Source organism: Crocuta crocuta, unplaced genomic scaffold (assembly GCF_008692635.1).
Source record: "Crocuta crocuta isolate KB4526 unplaced genomic scaffold, BGI_CrCroc_1.0 scaffold266, whole genome shotgun sequence".
Taxonomy (NCBI): Eukaryota; Metazoa; Chordata; class Mammalia; order Carnivora; family Hyaenidae; genus Crocuta; species Crocuta crocuta.
This window is the reverse complement of record NW_027531005.1, coordinates 2,056,392-2,075,302: the sequence shown is the minus strand read 5'-3', so window position 1 is coordinate 2,075,302 and position 18,911 is coordinate 2,056,392. Positions and strand designations below refer to the sequence as shown.

General features: G+C 51.8%; 1 protein-coding gene across 1 annotated transcript; it reads right to left on the bottom strand.

The window, feature by feature from the left end:
• Positions 1-316: 316 nt before the first annotated feature.
• On the bottom strand, positions 317-16,075 carry AKR1B1 (aldo-keto reductase family 1 member B). Its single transcript, XM_077770712.1, has 10 exons — positions 15,712-16,075; positions 7,426-7,593; positions 6,632-6,748; positions 5,540-5,617; positions 5,122-5,244; positions 4,543-4,649; positions 4,139-4,220; positions 3,574-3,657; positions 2,787-2,869; positions 317-715 (listed from the first exon to the last, which is right to left on the bottom strand). The coding sequence occupies exons 1-10, from the start codon at positions 15,775-15,777 to the stop codon at positions 673-675; spliced, it is 951 nt and encodes a 316-aa protein (XP_077626838.1). The 5' UTR covers positions 15,778-16,075; the 3' UTR covers positions 317-672.
• Between the last annotated feature and the right edge of the window lie 2,836 nt (positions 16,076-18,911).

Sequence of the window (18,911 nt, the reverse complement as noted above, 5' to 3'; positions counted from 1 at the left end):
GCAGGGAGCCTGCAAATTTTCGTGGCCTGACCCCACCCTGGGCCAATCAGATGGGTCTCCAGGACGGAGGTCCAGACATCACTAGCATTCAAGGCTCCCCAGGGGACTCCCATGTGCACCCAGAGGAGACCAACCACCCTAAACCCAAATCAGTGAAGTACTGGGGTGAGGGGCCCTTGACTAGAGGGAAAGATGTTAGGTACTCGTTCTTGTTGCCCAGTTGAGGGGCCTGCTTTAAGGGGCACAGACGGCACAAAGGCCGAGTGAGACGCAGGGTGGTGTAGCAGTTCAATAAATCACAATAAAACAAACAGCGTCAAGTTCACAAAAGTACTTTTTATTTGAGGCATGAAGTCTGGCTGAAAGGGTTACATTTCCCAGCAGCCAACATCCGGTTGTTAGTGGCGCTATTTCGACTTTGTAGATTCAAGTTAGCCAGAAAAGGGTACTAAGGTCCTACTTTCCCCTGCTGGAGAAGAGGAGAATGGGAAGGCTTCTAATCTACGGATTCTGCTCTTGGACCCGACACCACGTGGGCCAAGCCGTCGCTGGCCCGTCTGCAGGTCGCTGACCCACCGCTGACAGGCACAGGCCACACTACACTACATCCGGGGAAGGTGACATGGGGGACAAAGTGGCAGGTCACCTGGGAGAGGGCAGGCACCGACGGCTTCAAAACTCCTCAGTGAAGGGATAGTCCTTGTGGGAGGCACAGCTGTTGGGAGACGGAGAGGAACACGTTAGCTTCAGGGAGACTGACCAGAGCAAACGACAAAAAGAAACGGTGAGCATCCCATCATAGGTGAACACAGAGGCCTCAGAGAGGGCCGGCCGGTTCCAGCACTGCAGGTGACAGGTCTGCACCTGTGGGCAAGGCCCCCTCCGGACTCGGGCCACAGGCCCTCATCGGCTGGCGGAGGCGTGAGGGACACCCTGCCCCTGGCGCCCAGCACCGCACCCGAGGCCTGGCTCCCCTGGGATTCAGTCTAACCGGCGGGACCGGACAGCAGGCCGTTGTCTGAAAAAGCAGGCGGGGGCAGACAAGCCAGCAGCCCGTACGCACGAGAGGGCACGGGCACCTCCACGAGCGGCCTGCCGTCAGCGGGGAGCCCAGGAGGGGCTGGGGGTCGGACACGGGAAACGTGGGCAGGAAGCGGGCCAGGCAGCCACCTGGCCGAGCTGCAGGCAGGGGGGAGCAGGTTCGCCATCCCCCACTCCCCTCCCCGGGCGGGCCGCTGGCCTGTGCCGGGCGCATGACGGCACCACTGCTGCGAACACAGGCCAGGCACAGCGTGAAAGGCCCGGGTGAACCCCGATGGGGGCACGGAACCTTCACTCGTTCAAAGCTCCCCCTGCGCTGCCATTTATTTGGGCACCTCCCCCGCCCCCCACCAACCTGAGGACTATAACCCTGCCATTAGCAACAGGGGCTCAGTGCGGCATGAATTTCCAGAAGAGGCAATGGAGGTGTAGGCCTAGCCAGAACGCTGCCTGGGTGACCCTGGAATGCTGGAACCTGCCTCTCCCTCCCCGCTCCAGCCCCAACCCATCCCCACTGAGCATCAGCAACCTGCAGAATAATCTGACAGCTCTTTCTGGAATGGCACCAGAGTGGCGGGAGTGGAAGCGTAAAGGGACCAGTTGGAAAACCACTGTGGTGTGTGAGCCCTGAGCGCTTAGCTTCGCTTCGCGATGTCGGCCGTGGGAAGGGCAACGGGAACTGAACGAACGATACAGAGACTCTCCAAGGAGAACAGAAGTCACTTGGCCACAGAGTCACTTCTCTCGCCCTCACCTACCCGATCCCAAAAATGATTGTAATGCCTACAAGGTTAAGTACCATTAACACAAACAGGGACATCAGAAAGGGCCCGGTGCGGGGCTGCCAGTGATAAACTGCTAGTGGCCTGTTGGGAATGGAGGCCACTGGTGTGATGGCCACACGCTCACCAGGCACCGTCCTGCCTGAAGCACAGCAGAGCATTCTCGGCGCAGACGCAGACCCGGCGGACACCTGCCGGGGGGCTGCAGCGGCCACACCTGCGGTGCAAACCCAACTGCGGAGGGAGCAGAGGCTGCAGAGGGAAGGCCAGCACCCGCCCCATCCCAGAGGGAGTCCAGATCTCGCTTAGAAGAGAACGTAACCACGGGGAGACGGAGGGGACACAGAGACAATAAAAACCCTGAGAGAGGAAGCTTAGTCTCCACTGTAAAACGGCAGTTTCTCCCTGAAAGCAGAGAATGACTTTTAAACTTGACTTAGTTACTATACTGTAGGAAAAGTCATCTCCCTCAGCTTCTTAAGTGCCAACAGCCGGAAATACAATGACCCAGCGAATGCGTAGCCGGAGGGGCCCTGGGTGCCAGTCAGTGTGGTTTTCTCAGTCATGTGGCTTCGCAGGGTCAGGGCCCCACCACAGTCTTCCTATGGAACCCCTTTTATTGAGTCCATATAAGATCAGGTCGCATGCAAAGTCTGCCGGGGGAGGGGGTTGGGGGTTTGGACGGGACAGAAGCCACACGGGATCGCCTGGTTTCCGACGAGCTCCTGAGGTGAAAGTTAATGCTCAGATACGTGCTTGCGGAGGGCTAGGCAGACAAGGTCCCGCGGCGAAGCAGGGAACAGATCCAGGCCAGATCTGGCATTTTCCCCACGGCCCCGTGCACTGACGGGAAGGCAAGGCCATGCACACAGGGCGGAGTCGCCGCGCTCATGGGACGCAGGAAGCACAGCCTGCAAGGGCTGCTCTCGTTCTGGAGCAGCGGGCCCCTCCCTGGACCCTCACCTCACTAAGGCACAGACTCTCCAGTTCCGGTTGTAGCTGAGTAAGGTGGTCATGTCCACGCTGCTCAGTTCAAAGTCAAAGACCTAAAAAAGAAAAAAAAATCCGGTAAGTTCTGCAAATCAAGGTCAAACACAGAACACCCAAGTATGTGAAGAGCTCTGAGCGGGGCCGCGGACGGGACGCTGCCCTGGGTGGGAAGGGGCGAAGGCAGACAGCTCTGGAGAAGCTTAACCGCAGGGCTCCGCGGAGAATGCGGCGTTCTGCCTGGACACACACACGCTGGGAAAACGGTCCCTCCCTTCCAGAACCTCTCAGCACAATGGTACTTTCTGGTCCATTTAGTTGATGTCAAAAGCACTGCTGAGCACTTCTGCGACAAGGGCCAGTGGGGAAGGAAGTGATGGGAAGTCTCTGCCTCAGTTTCCAGTGAAGCGAAGGGAAGAGGTAATTCCGCAGCTTCAACACAAGGAATAATCAACCGCACACTCTACGTGAGACGCTACACGCCGCATGGAGAGGCTCCAGAGGAACGGGGAATGAATTCCAGCCGGGGAGCCGAAGGATGTGGTCAAAGAAGATGGTATCTGAGCTGGGCAGAAGCCTCCAAGTAACGTCCAGAGAGGACAAGAAAGGCCCATTGGGCCAGGACCCATCTGCCTGAAGAGCACAGCTGGCCCGGGAAGGCTTCCGCCCTCCCGGCGGCCAGGAGGCAGGCCCAAAGCAGCCCTGGGTGAGACCGGGGTGGGGGGCCTTCCTGTGTGTCCCTGCTGACCAGCCAGGATCTTACCTGGAAGTTCTCGGCGATGCGTTCGGGGGTCACAGACTTGGGGATCACGACCAGATTCCTCTGCATGGGGAACCGGATCAGAATCTGCGGGCAGAGTGTATGTACACCATCACCCACATGGTTACGTCATGTTGTCTATACGGCCGTTCCCCACAGAGAGACATTCCAGAACTCCAGAGGCCCAGAGGTGTCAGGGTCACCTCCAGCCAGCCACGCGCTTCCGTCTCCCGGGGTTACTGGTCACAAGGAGGAAGCCGTTCCACCATCCAGGACACAAGAGAACATTTCCCGGAGCAGCTGATTACAGTGCTCTTCCTGGAGCACAGAGATGAGCTTCCCACTGATGTCAGCAAACGCTGGCCCTTGGGGTGGCCTGGAGAGGCAGGGGGGCAGGTACCACCGTCCCCATCACACAGCAGTCGTCTAACTTCCCAGTCTGTGCCCTTTCTACCACCCACTCCAGGACCCCAAGCTGCACTTCCAGGGAGGGCTTGGCTGGGCTCGGGAACTACCACCTAAGCAGGGGGTTCCCGGAACAGCCACGGGCGCCTGGAGATGACAGTACCTGGGCTGTGGTTTTATTGTGCTTGGCTGCGATCGCTTTGATCCGGGGATCCTCCAACAGGGAAGGGTCCTCGGGCTTGGCCCTGGAGACAAAAGAGGGCTGGGGTGAGCAACCATCATGATGGCTGCTTAAGGCAGTGAGCAACCCTAGCAACCGTAGCTCCTGTCAACCTTAGAGGCCAGTCGGCCGTCTCCTCCTGATTTGAATCTTAGGTACAAACTCTCAGCCCTCTGGAGGAAAAGCAGCCACCTTGCTGCTAGAAGCTACTGGAACCCCAACAAGACCCTCTAAGGCAGGCCTGCAAATCAGCACCAGAAGCAATTTCCTTGATGCTGAAGTTTTCTTTGTAGCCAAATCTAACCTTCACCAGGGGACAAGGGAACACTATCTGGTGGGAAGCTCACCAGGGCCTGTCCGGAGAGCCGAGGGGGCTGTAGGCGGTCACCACAATGCCTTTGGACTGGCAGTACTGGATTAACTTCTCCTGAGTGAGGTATGGGTGGCATTCGATCTGCAAACGCAAATAGGGTGCTGATGGTGACGCGTGGGCATGGGTGCAGGGACACACAGTAAGTAGCCCCCCTCCCCAGACCAAACATTATGTATAACCCATGTCTCCTCATCTCCCAGATAAGCTGTGACAACTGTTTACATTTCCCAGCTAGCGTCCTCAGCGTGAAGAACAATAACCTTGTTACTGATGTACCACGGTCATGGGCCCTGAGGGTTTGTTCTGGCTTTGGCCATTCATCAACCGTGATGGGTCTAAGGATCTCAACGTCTGGACGTGGCCCATCTGGGAGGCCCGGAGTCATCACAAGCCGGGCTCACACCCTGTCTCTCCTGCAAGTTCGGCTCCCAGATGCCTCACTGTCATTCTCAATCACCAATCAGGGCCTGCCTCCTGGCTGCTGCCTGGGTGACACGGGTTCAGACAGCAACAAACAGCATCCCAGGCACAGGCTGCCCTGCGGGAGGCTTACCTGGTTAACAGCCGGCTTATACTTCAAGCCAGGTTTGTTTAAGATCTTCTCGACTTGGAGATGGTTGAAGTTGGAGACTCCGATAGCTTTCACCAGCCCTGCGTCCACCAGCTCTTCCATGGCCTAACGACAAAAGAGAGTCTCTGCTTGCTGCTGATGTGTCAAGGGCGGGAAAAGCGGCCTTGGCCCCAGCCAGGTTAACAGGTCCTGCCCTTACTAATAGATGCCAGCGAATCAGACCTTTGAGGAGCCAAGATATCTTGGCCAAGACAAAAGCCAGGCTGGCTGTAATGAGACGGGAAGAGTAAAAATGGTGACAGAGTGACAAAATGCCGTGGAAGATGAGGCAGAGCAGACCACTCACAGGAGAAGGGGAAACCAGGCGGGAGGGAGAAAGCCAAATCAGGGGCTGCCTCACCTCCCACGTGTCCAGAAAATTGGTGTCACTGGGAATCACGTTGCCTTCAGCGTCCAGTGGGAAATACTCCTTCCCGGGCTGTTGGTACAATAACAGTCAATCAGTGATGGCTCTTCAGTCCCACATCTTTAAGGGCAAAGATCTAAAAAGAACTCATTCTTAACCACAGTTAAATTTGTTTGTTTTTTTAAAATTTTTTAATGTTCATCTTACCCTTAGAGAGAGAGAGAGAGTGCAAGCAAGTTAGGGAGAGGCAGAGAAAGGGAGACACAGAATCCGCAGCAGGCTCCGGGCTCCGAACTGTCAGCACAGAGCCCGACGTGAGGCTCGAACTCACGAACCAAAAGATCATGACCTGAGCCGAAGTCGGACGCTCAACTGACTGAGCCACCCAGGCGCCCCTACCGTAACTAAGTTTTTAGAAGATAGTCAAGGGCAAATCCATGGACCGATGTGAGAAAACAACAAGCAGACAACTCCTGAGGCTCCCAGACACTTTTTCTTTCAAGCGGGTTGCAGCTGACTGTTAGACGGAAACGGTGAGGGTTCCATGGGCTGGGCTGTGGACGGGGACATGTGTGGACGGCGGGCACGGGGCCATGTCACCCTGCTGAGTCTCTCTGGCTTATCGTGAAAAACGAAGGATGGAAGTCAGGCCCGATGCACACAGCGCAATTACAACCGGGCCACGGGATCGAAACCACCACGTGCCTTCAATCTGCTGACAGACCCTGCGACTACAATGCGGGCAGAGGGTGTGATAACTCGTGTATGTTTTGCGCAGAGACTCAGGCTGTCAAGAAGTATTTATCGGGCTTCCACTGCACGGGGCCTGCGTGCAGAACGTACACACGCACACACGGAGGCAGAGGGTGACGGCCGGTGAGGTGTCAGGGCCGTGCGCGGATCGCCGGGGCCGTGTTGGCGGTTGCCGTTTTGAACCGCGCAGCCAGCCAATGACAAAGCGCAGGGCTCCTCAAACTCTGTACCGTGCAACCGAGCCGCCTGTGGTTGCCTGGGTCCCCACCCGCACCCGGACACAGCACGGGGACAGGAGCGACAGGGACCCGGCCGGAGCCCTGCGCCGCCTACCTTGAAGCCCGTGGGCCAGTGAATTAGGTAGAGGTCCAGGTAGTCCAGCTTCAGGTCGCTGAGCGTCTTCTGGCAGGCCCCCTTCACCATGCTCTTCTCGTGGTACGTGCACCACAGCTGAAGCCGGCGAGAGAGCACGTCTCGCACCGCGCACAGGACGCTGCTTCCCGGCGGGGAGCCCACCCCCCGCTCACTGGGATGCTCTAACGGGCGGTGAGGGGGTCCCCACCGCACACTGTGGGCCTTCTCCAAAGGAAGGCAGGAGAAGCAGGTCAGGGACGCCGCTCAGAGGGGCCGAACTGAAGGCAGGGTACAGAATGGACAGGTCCGAAGGCCCAGGCCCTGAGCAGGAGCTCTCGGGGCCATCTTCCTAGTGGGCTGGTCTCCGCAGAGCCAGCCTCACCTGCCTGCCCAGTGTCCCTCTGGACACCAACAGCCTCCAGGTCAAAGGCAGTGGCCGGCAGTGGAGATCCGGTCTCCAGATGGAAACCAAGTTCTGTGCTCCCGGGTAACTCTCTGGAAAGGGAGCACCAACCCACAACCTAAGCCTCATCAACAAGGGGCTCTACCCGATGGGTCTACACTGAACGACCCTCCAGTGGATAAGGGTCAGGTGAGCTGTGGGGCCCTCCACGGCCTGCAGCCAATACACCGCCCAAGAAGAGTGGCCGCTCAAGTAGTAACTCGAGCGTACTAGGTGGCCAGAGGACGGCCCTGACTCCTACGTCGGCACTGCCACCGGACCAACGCGACAGAACCCTCCCCCTGCCCCAGGCTCCCCTGCAGAGCAGGACCTTGCTGACGATGAAGAGGTCCTCACGCTTCACCACTTGCTCCTTGAGCTTCTCCTGGATGGCCAACCCCACCTCGTTCTCGTTCTGGTACACGTGAGCACAGTCGATGTGGCGGTACCCAAGGTCAATCGCAATCTTCACAGCCTCTGTCACTTTGCCTGGAGGGGACTGAAGGGAAAAGGAAAGGAAGGCATGGAGTTTAAATAACAAATGAAGCAAAATGCGGGATTTGCACACAACACAGGCATCAGGGCAGGGTGACCCGCCTGCTCACTGAGGATGCACCTGGGTCTACCCCTTAAGGATGGGCACTGGAAGGGGGGCTTCTTCAGCAGCAGCTTCCCAAATGGTCTGCTGGGGTTGGGGGGGGGAGGGGAGACGGACCAAGGTGGAATGCCACATGGCTTCATTTTAGGATACTCTGACAACTTAACGGCAGCACAGACCACCTTAAAATGATGTGCCAAAGCTGTCTGCTCGCCTCTTTACACCTGCCGATTGACAAACCATCTGAATGTGATAGCTTCCCAAGACAATACAGGACACCATTTCCTTCGAACAGCTCAGAAGATTCTAATAATTGCTGGCAGTATTTACCCAACTCCCTTTTGGTTTCTGAGCAGTCACGAAACACCCACGCTTTACCTTCTCCTTTTGGATGTGACACTCTGACAATCACTCATTTGTAAGCAGTCCTGGGAGATTATCATAAAGTCAAGAATGTCACGGATACGGATTCCAAGGTGGCGGGGCTTTATCTGTGGCCGCGTTAAGAATCTGCTGTAAGAGGCAGAGGTGGGAGGCGGCCCCTGCGAGGTACCAGCAGACAGGTTCGAGTGGAAAGGAGAGGGGAGATGGGGATTGTGCAGATCATCACACAATTTGTGGGCGGAGCTGCAAAGAGACTGAACTGCTGCCTGGGCCGAGCCATCTGACCATCTCCGTGACCAGGACGGGAAACCGCCTGGCCGGAGAGAAGGAAGAGAGGCCTTTGGAGCCCTCAAGCTCCAGCAGCGCCCAGACTGACTACGTGGACACTTTTTCCGTCCCCTCACTGATCCTACTCAGACCAGAGAGGTGAAAAATAAACACATGTGCAACAGACTGTTGAACGAATACAGTGCATTCCTCCCGAGAGCTGGGCGAGGAGAGAATGGAAAGGAAAACTCCCCCCAGGCCATGAGCAGCTGCAGGCATTTGCTGTTTTGACAGCAGCTGCTGTGAACGGGAGGGGGTCGGAGAGGGGGGTCGGAGTATGGGCCAGTGGGAACAGATGTGTGGCCAAAGCCCGCTGGCACACAGAGCTCGCTCGCCCCCAAGGAGGGAGCAGGGGGGCGGGGTGCCAGCCTCAGGTGTAAGACATGGGGCACCTTCAGATGAGCTGACAATATCCTTTTTCCCCGGAGGACAGAAGAAGCTGCCGGCACAGCCTTCCCCACCATTCAAGACGCAAGGCACGGGGCAGAGAGAAGCCCAGCCCCGGACAGGCCACACACTGCATCTGCCACGACAGCTGGCGCCGTGACCAGGCACGACCCGAGCCAGGCCCGCGAGGCTCAGTCTCTGGAACTACCAGACAAGCTGTCATTCTGCTGGGTCACCGTGCCGGGAGACTGCGAGAAAGAGACTGCTCCCAGTGACGTCAGGGACAGCCCTGAATCCGGTGCACCCGAGGGTGTCCTGGAGGTCCATGAATCCCCACCTCAAACACCCTTCTTTTCCCCATTCGGATTAAGCTGGTTAATCAATTCCTTGGAACAAAAGAGCTGAAGTGCAATTTGCAGAAGTGTGGCCGTTTGGGACAAGGCTGCTGAGAAGAGAAGCTGTGTGCCAGCCTCCCCTTTCGGGGGACACCTTCACAGAGACGGCGAAGGCTGCGTGGGGCCACGTGCTCTGCTACGGGGGCACTGATGGCTGTCCTCTGGGGCTGGCCCTGGAGTGGGCGTCCCCGTTACCAGAAGGCTGATGCCAGGGCAGATCACGTCACCGAACAGAACCTGGCCAGTGGGGCATGTAGCCAAACTGGCTCAAACTGAGAAGGGCAGCAACTCCCATTTGCTATGAACTACTTTTTATCAGTTTTAAATACATGAATACACTGAGTCTTTATCACAGCCCAGCACACACCTTTATCTCTACAGATACGGGAAGTAAGGCACAGAGACGCCACGCCACTGGCCACGACCCTGCAGTCAGCAAGTGGACGTCAGGACTCACAGCCTGGCAGAGGACCTTAGAGCCACGCTCTGCCCACAGCTCTGTGCTCTGCTGTGGACCCAAAGAGGCACAGAGACTCCGGAGCCTACAAACTACGTTCAGTTTGAATCATCTCAATAGAATTCTTCCCAGAAAGAGATTGAGTAAACTTCTCTTAGCGCTAATAATCAACCAATTTAAGATCTAGCGAAGAATCACACAGTCAACTTGGGAATGCTAAGACACGACGACACCACCTCTCCATTTCACGTCCACATTTAAACATGCAAACAGGGGCGCCTGGGCGGCTCAGTCCATTAAGTGTCCAACTTCGGCTCAGGTCATGATCTCACAGTTCGTGGGTTCGAGCCCCGCGTCAGGCTCTGTGCTGACAGCTCAGAGTCTGGAGCCTGCTTCGGATTCTGTGTCTCCCTCTCTCTCTGAGCCTAGCTGCTCACGCTGTCTCTCTCTCTCTCTCTCTCTCAGAAATAAGAAAAACATTAAAAAAAAATTAAACATGCTAACAGAAGGGAGTGGCTCCAACTGAAAAGAAAGTAAATCATGAAAGTAAATTTCTATACATCAAAGAGCAAATCTGCAAACAGTATAGGAAACACTCCAAAGACATATGACCAAATTGTACAAATCCTAGACTACATCGTGTTTTAACCCAGTTCTGCCACTAATCTGCCCTGGGACTGGGGCAAATCCATCCATGCCCCATCCTCTCGGACCGTCCAGTTCCAGAGGTCCAGCTCAGGCAGCAACCGGACAATGGCCTGGGCTGTTGGCACCAACTGATGGCAGTGAGAATGCTCTGCCCGCGGGGTCCCCATCATCTCCACAAGACAAGCCTCCTGATCTCACTTTGTAACACCTGCAGCCGGCTAAGTACATCTTTCTGATGTACTTTAAACAAATTTCCTCTAGTTAGCAGGTATTACTTTTGCTATGAAAGGGAGTGGATGTGGAACAAAGGAAGCTTTACTATGGGGGAGGGGGAAGGAAGGAAGGAAGGGAGGGAGGGAGGGAGGGAGGGAGAGAGAAAGAAAGAAAAAACCTGGGTGAGAAAGAAAGAGAGAGAGAGAGAGAAAGAAAGAAAGAAAGAAAGAAAGAGAAAGAAAGAAAAAACCTGGGTGAGATGTAGGAGAACAGTGAGCCAATGATAATCCTGGAAAAAGGAACAGGAAACCACAACTTTTAGATTTAATAAAGAAAAAGGACCATCAACCTCGAAAGTCTGGAAAAATACCATATCACAGAAAAGCTGTGCCCAAAAACATTGTTTAACTTCTTCCCACTACACCAACTTTTCTTCAGAGAAATTCAATCTGCGTCTAAGAGAAACTTACTATTTTTATTGGCTTTGTTTAAATACTAGTGGTCTTCAAAAATAGTTTTTTATCGTAAGTGTAAGTGTGCATCGTAAGTGTAAGTCATTTCAAGCGGATGCAAGTTAGCAGGCATTTGTGACTTTTCTAAATGTATTCCAAGTTCCGGGGGCACCTGGGTGGCTCAGTTGGCTAAGCATCTGACTCTAAATTTCAGCTCAGGTCCCTCTCTCTCTCTGTCCCCTCCCCCACAACCTCTGTGTGTGCGTGCACACTCTGTCTCAAAATGAGTAAAACTTAAAAAATATATATTTCAAGTTCCAATTAAGTCACTTAGAATTTTCTGGAACAGGAGTTGGCAAGCTTTTTCTGAAAGATGCCAGACAAAATATTTTAGGCTCTGTGGACCAAATAGTCTGTTGCAACCGCTCTACTCTACCACTCCAGCACATAAGCAGTCATAAATCACACTGGAAGGAATAAGAATAAGGAATAAGTGTTCTAATAAAACTTTATTTACAAAAACAGGTTTGTGGGTTACAGATTATCAACCCCTTTCTATGGCAGAAGCAACATACAAAGAAATGGTGGATTAGGCAACAGGCCCAGCCTTGATTTTTTCCTAATTCCTCTTCACAAATAAAATTTCTGGGATCCAATTAAGCATCATGATAACAGAAGTTAGGTATTCTGATACTGAACATGGGGATTTGGGGGACAAAAAGGGTTTAACCTCTGATCTAGTTTAGCCTATTGACTAAACAGTCTCGATCAACTCCAGAGAAATCTGAGCGCGCTGGGCCTGCTCCTTTCCTGAGAACACAAAATGCTCCCACTCTGCATGGATGGGAGCCTGGTGACCTGGAAGGTTTGTATACACAAGGCTTAAAATCTGCCATGCTCAGAAGACTCCCACAGGCCAAGCATGAGGGAGAATCTACAGAATTAACCACACCATGCTACGCTTCACATCTAATCCACGGTCAGGAGGAAATGCGCTTTTCAGTGTCTGGTGCAGATAAGCCAACCTCGCCAGCCTCACGCGCAGTATGTCCACAGTCATTCTACAGTCTCACAGTGTAAACTGCGATTTCAAATGATAAATAGCTGACCATACTTTTCAGTTGCCTTATCACATGAGAACAGTCAATTTGGACTACTATTCTGCATCAAAGCTCATCATCACTCTGAGCAACAAACACAAACCAACTAGTGAAACGGAAATTCACTTCCTCCCACTCAATCTCTGCCGAATTCGAAGACACTGATATCTCCACCTGATTGAGATGGGGACAGACCAGGGCCGCCCCACTTGGGGAAGACTTATTTAAGTATCTCTGATCTTGAAGAGTGTCCACTTGAGGCCTCCAGGGAGATGAGGGAAGCGAACAGTAAAACCAAGCTACCGGTTCAGCCGCAATGCCAGCACCACCACCCTCTCCTCCAACCCCAGGATCCTGGGCCATCACAAGCTTGCCCCACTCTGGGAACGCGACAGGAAGTCTTTCTCAGCATGTTTTCTTCTACCTGATGTGTTGTTAAATGGGGCGATATAGCCCCCAAAGAGGCAAAAAAAACCAAAAACAAAAAAAAACAAAAACAAAAAAAACCNGGAGGAAATGCGCTTTTCAGTGTCTGGTGCAGATAAGCCAACCTCGCCAGCCTCACGCGCAGTATGTCCACAGTCATTCTACAGTCTCACAGTGTAAACTGCGATTTCAAATGATAAATAGCTGACCATACTTTTCAGTTGCCTTATCACATGAGAACAGTCAATTTGGACTACTATTCTGCATCAAAGCTCATCATCACTCTGAGCAACAAACACAAACCAACTAGTGAAACGGAAATTCACTTCCTCCCACTCAATCTCTGCCGAATTCGAAGACACTGATATCTCCACCTGATTGAGATGGGGACAGACCAGGGCCGCCCCACTTGGGGAAGACTTATTTAAGTATCTCTGATCTTGAAGAGTGTCCACTTGAGGCCTCCAGGGAGATGAGGGAAGCGAACAGTAAAACCAAGCTACCGGTTCAGCCGCAATGCCAGCACCACCACCCTCTCCTCCAACCCCAGGATCCTGGGCCATCACAAGCTTGCCCCACTCTGGGAACGCGACAGGAAGTCTTTCTCAGCATGTTTTCTTCTACCTGATGTGTTGTTAAATGGGGCGATATAGCCCCCAAAGAGGCAAAAAAAAAACAAAAACAAAAAAAAACCTCAGCTTATGCAATGGTTTGTTGCCCTCTGAAGGGCCACAGGACATCAACAGACGTAGTTTATCTGTGATGTTAAAATTTTGTAGGGGGCAATTATGGAAAAATGTCTCAAAGCCTCCTGGGTGGGTCAGGGGTGGAGATAACGGAAAAGAGGTGGAGTTTTACCCCCACCCTAGCTTTGGAGGATGTGGGTGCATTATAGTGACCTAACTACCAATTTTTGGTTACGTCAAAGCATTTGCCAGCAACGGGACACCAGCCAGCATCAGAAGTAACCTCTGTTTGGGGCGCCTGGGTGGCTTAGTCGGTTAAGTGTCCGACTTTCGCTTAGGTCATGATCTCGCGGTTCGTGGGTTCGAGCCCCGCGTCTTTAAAGAAGTAATCTCTGTTTGAACGGATTCCTGGCAATACAGTGCGGGTGGGTTTACTTCCTGTCTAACAAGGAAGCAAGCTTGCCGGGAGAAAGGCTCGCTAGGCCCCGCGGGGTCTGAGGCTGTGATGCTCTCCCCTCTGCCTGAAAGCCTAACCTCCAAAGACAGAAGGGCGCACTTGATGACCTTTGCCCTGTGAAGGGTCTGGATGGGACACAGCCACCATGATATCCAAGATCCGGGACAACAAGGAGCTGTGCCCACTTGCAGAATGACCCCCTCCCACCCAAGTTTCTCCAACGTAAGCAAATGATATTTAGGTCACCCTACCTTTTGTCCAGCATCTGTGAAGAAATATGTACACACATATGGGCGAAAAGGGAATAAGCCACTACCTGCAGAACTTAAAAATAAAGGAATCCATTCTAAGCCCATATCTAACGCTATTTATTTCACTGTTAACTTCCTCCATTACACCTCAACACAGTTCTGTACAGACCTCATCTCCTTACCTCCCCCGCCGTCCAAAGTTCTCCTACTTCTCTTAATTCAACACATACCTACATATCTTTTGGGTCCCTACTATTTACCAGGCATTGTGAGAAGTGCTGGGAGTGCTCGTGAACAAGGCAGATGCTACCCTCGCTCTCCAAGAACTTAGTCTGCCAGAACGAATGATCTAGGTGCAGATTTCATCATGTTATTTTTAAATAAACATACAGCTTTTCAGGGCACTAAGTGCTCAGGTACCATGATTTAAAACCTTCTTTTAACATCTTTTATTCCCTGTTTACCCCCGAGCAGTAATTTTCAAATGACAGGTCAAGGTCAGGGACATAACTTCTGAAAACACAAAACGGAATAAAAATATTGGGATTCATCCCACCTGGTACAGTACAGTATTGTGTCATGCATATTGTGTTCAAGTTACATGCATAGGTGTGGCAACCTTATACACGCTGTAATTTACTATTGCCAAGAAAGTGTCTTTTCACATCCATTCCAAGAGAATAACCTTCCACGGATGAAAATGAACTTGGTATCAAGGTCCCGATTTAATTCCACCCTTAGAGCCACCACTGGACTTTGTGAAGCTAACACCAATTACATATACTCTGATTACTTTCGCCAAAAACACTTTCTGTGTGAAGCAACTCTATGCTCCCTTTCTTACTTACCTTATATTTACTAATTTGCAACTGCAGGTCTTAGGGGACAGGTAAACCCTACCCTCTGTTCTATATACCCCACCATTTCAGGATACACTCAATCCTTTCTGGCTCTTGTGTCGTCGTCAGTGTGGCCCATATTCAAAGTTCCTAGGAAAACCTGGGTCACAGCTGTAGAATGTAATATATAATATCCCAAGGCTAATTTATAAGCGGCTTAAAAATACACGGTTTTGTCCCAGCGCACATAATACTACCCTTCTGTGCCCCCTAATTTTCAGACAATCGGGCTCACCTTTTGATTCCTATTCATCTCTTAGGGACGCTGTGGAAACATTTCAGGGGTGGGAAGGTTTCCGGAGACAATTTTAATACTGACGCCAGCTTATAGTTTTTCTCTGGGCGGAAATCACCCTTGCCCAGATTCTCTGCAAAGGTCCGCCTCGCACACCACACCCCGGGGAGGCGAGCCCGGCTACCGGGGGTCAGCGTCGCGTGTTTGGGGACACGGAGATACACGGATCCTGGGCAAACTCGTGGCAGCTAATTTAATTACCTGCAGTCGCCAGGCTTACCTTGAGTGCTTATTATTCCTGGGAGAGCGAAAAAGGAAACAATTAAGGACAAACTACTTAGCGGAGAGACAAAGGCGCAGATGCACAGGTGCGGTGCAGACGCGAACGCCGGGCTCGGCCCCGTCTCCCCGCGACTCCCACCGCGGGGGCAGAGCGGCAGGGCTCCGGAAGACCCCCTCAGTGGTTTTCCAGCTGGGAGCGGATTCCAAGTGCGGCCTGGAGGCCCCAGCCACCAAGCGTCCACAGGAAAAGCCCCTCACGAAAGCCCCCGGCCCGGGATGGCATGCCAGCGCCCCGATCCCCGCGAGGTCCGCTCGGACCCGCGCGGGCCGAGCAAACCAAAGTATGGCGTCGGCGGCAGTGGCCGCTCATGGTCACCGCAGGTCCCGGCCGCCCCCCCTCCTCCCGCTCAGGGTACCTACCTTCCAGGTGCCCAGCCCTACGATGGGCATCTTGGCGCCGTTGTAGAGCACGAGGTGGCTGGCCATGACCGCTGAGCTCCGCAAACTCCCAACCAACACCACGCCACGCTGGCCTCGGCGCAGACCTTTAAATAGCCGGTAGAGTCGGCAGAAAGGGCGGGTACGATTGGCGCGCCGCTACGCAAAGGAGGCTTCTGATTGGCCGGCCTGCGCCGAGGTTCGGGGCGCAGCAGCCCGCACTGACGCTACTCGGAGAAGCTTCTTCCGCGAGGTCCTAGAGCGACCGGATTCCTTCCTCTCCGCTGGTTCGTCTACGCCCCCACGCGGCGGTAGAGATCTCACCAAACATTGGGGCACGTGGAAACAGGAGTGCTTCAGCGAAAGTAACAGACCTTCTATAAATAAGTAGACTGGTAGGCGGGTCGGGTTTCATTTTTTTTTTTTTTTTAAAAGAGCCCAGAAGGATACAGTTGTCTATGGTCCAAGCCTAATCATGCTCTTTAAGAACTGGACACATGTCCTATCCTTAATCTTAATCCGTACGAATTGTACTGACTACAGGTACAGTTTAGCGCACTTTGCTTTTAGAAAGGTGAGTATCAGAGAAATGGCTTGCAATCTTGTTGCAGAGCGCCTTCTGGAGATTTGAGTTTACCGCCTGTTTGTAGCTGCGTAGGGCTATCTTGGCATTCCTTCCTAGCTGCGTGTTTTGTCTATACCACTAGAGTGTGATTCAGCAAACCTTCCAACAAAACCCAGCGTCTCTTAAGGTTAGGAATCCCTGATCAGCTTGATCCAGAATACATTGAAGACATTCAGTCTTCCCCAAAGAAGATTCTTACCAACAGTAAGTTTCAATAAGGTTAACTTGGCAGAACTCTAGAAGAGTGAGTAGACAGAAACTCACAAAAGAAATGTTAACTTTAGTACTGTAGCTTCAAGTTTTTCAAATTAGGAGGTACTAAATAATAAGTCGAGCGGCCTTAATTGGCAGGTAAGAAAACATTCTTTTCCAAGATAACAAAAGGAAAGCTGCTGGGAGAGCTTTGAAGACAAGTTTGCTTTCCTTTCAACAACCTCTCTCTGCCATTCTCTAGCCTACCCCAAACCTGCTCTTTCTGCTCCATCACCCTCCAATCTCTCCTAATTATGCAAGATTGAGAACTGCATCTGCCGGCAATGACTCAGGAACCAGGCCTCACTAAACTCCATTCTGGTGATTTTCCACTTAGTGACTTCTGAAAAGTGCCCCCTAGGAAAAAATTTATGTGCAACAGACTAGCCCAGATACTTTTCCATTTGACTTTTATTTAAAAAAAAAAACTTGGTAGTTGGCAAATTCGGATGCTGTGTGTCCCCAAAATGATAGAATTTTAATTAGAACTTTAAGCTGGGAACTTGGTTTGTGGTGAGACAGCAGTAAACTAACACTCTTCATTCATACGATTTCTGTTGACATAGACATTACTTCCGAAAGTTGCTGTCCAAAAGGTAGTCCCTTGGGAAAATGATAGACCTTAAATAACCAGGCTGGCACAAAACAGAGGGGTCGTCTGTTAGGGACATGGACTCCATACGAAAGGCTCATTGCTGTTTCTCTGGAGACTGAGTACGGAAGCTGACTGCATGAAGGTATAGCTCAAGTTCTGAGTAGTCTGTGTTGGTTACGCAAATGTGAAAGGTCAGGCGCAGGGACCTCGTATCGCAACAAGGATGCTATGATTGTAACATATCGTGATAATCTCCTAACTGCCCCGTTGCCTGTGTAAACTGTGTAAAATGCCACTGTGCACGTATCAAAATTAGGCTTTGAGAAACCCTCTATGGAATCCTTCCAAGAAATATTCCAGTACTTCATATCAAGAACAATAAGAATCTTAATGTTCTGAACCACCAGTCTCATCCCGAGGAAATCATTTAAAGGAAGCATGCACACGCACATGCACACGCACACCCACACGCACAGAATATAGGCCTGGGACTAGGGTGAGGAAAGTGAGATCTCATTCAGATGTAGCCTAGATGTGCATACCTCCTTGAGCTATATACCTTGGCCACTTCACTTGCCTCCTGTGTGTGTGTGTGTGTGTGTGTGTGTGTGTGTGTGAAAAACAGTTCTAACCACATAAAATAAAACTGTAAGTGTTCAACTATGGCAATAGACATGATGTCGTCTTTGAAAACGAAGACAATATGTAGAGAAAAGTGTATGTAAAATAATACGAAGGTGACGGTAGAGTTCAAAATTGTAAATATGGCCTCATTATAAGCATGGGGAAAAAACATGTAATGTACAAGAAGCCAAAGGAAATGCAAATACAGTTTGCCAGACTATCATTAAGTAAATGCCTTTTGCAACTAAAAGACATTTTCCTATTAACTCTCCAATTCCCATAGGATACAGCTTAAACTCCTTCGCCTGGCGTTCAAGGTCCTGTGCAATCTGGTAGAACCATGAATACAGGAAAAACCATCAAATCATATACTTTCATAGGGTGATAATTCCAGTGTATGAATTGTATCTTAATAAAGCTGTTATAAACAAACATGCGAAGGTTACATGCTATCTCTCCAATGCAGGCTGGTGAGGTGAGAGGCGGCAGTTGGCTCTGCTTCACACAGTCCCTCGAAGACCCATCCAAGTCTTTAGGCTATGTGTCAGGAGCCCTGGGGAGTCTCAAATGAACCCTTAATTGCTCAGACCAGGAAGTGGCACACCTCAGTCCCATCTGCAGTTTCTTGGTCAGACCTCCCCACGGGGTCCTGCCTATCTTCACTGGGATGGGGAATGTCATCTTCCTGTGTGCCAGGAAGCAGAGGAGAACAGAATGTAGTAGCATACAGTGAGCACCAGAAGTCCCTGCCACAAAGGCAAACAACTATTGAGCCTTTATTATATTTCAGGTAGCACTGTCTTAGGCACTTTACATACATTATATGAAGGTGCTGCTGCTAATTAATGGTAATAATATAATAGCTAATGTCTGTGGAACTTGCTATGTGATGGGCACTATTCTATTAGCATCATTTGCATCAAAGCACTTAATTTTCATTGCCACCCATTGCAATGGGTGCAGTACCCGTTGCAGTGGGTACTATTATTAATGCATTCTACATATGAGGAAAGTGAGGCACAGAGAAGAGAGGCAAGTTGCTATGGTCTTATAGCAACTAAGTGACATGGTCAAGATTTAAACCCA

Excerpts from the sequence above, each read along its gene's own strand:
- AKR1B1 (XM_077770712.1), bottom strand. The coding sequence starts at position 15,777 with ATGGCCAGCCACCTCGTGCTCTACAACGGCGCCAAGATGCCCATCGTA. Across the intron at positions 4,221-4,542 it reads GGCTCTCCGGACAGGCCCTG|GGCCAAGCCCGAGGACCCTT; the intron begins GTGAGCTTCCCA and ends TTTTGTCTCCAG. Across the intron at positions 2,870-3,573 it reads GCATCGCCGAGAACTTCCAG|GTCTTTGACTTTGAACTGAG; the intron begins GTAAGATCCTGG and ends TTTCTTTTTTAG.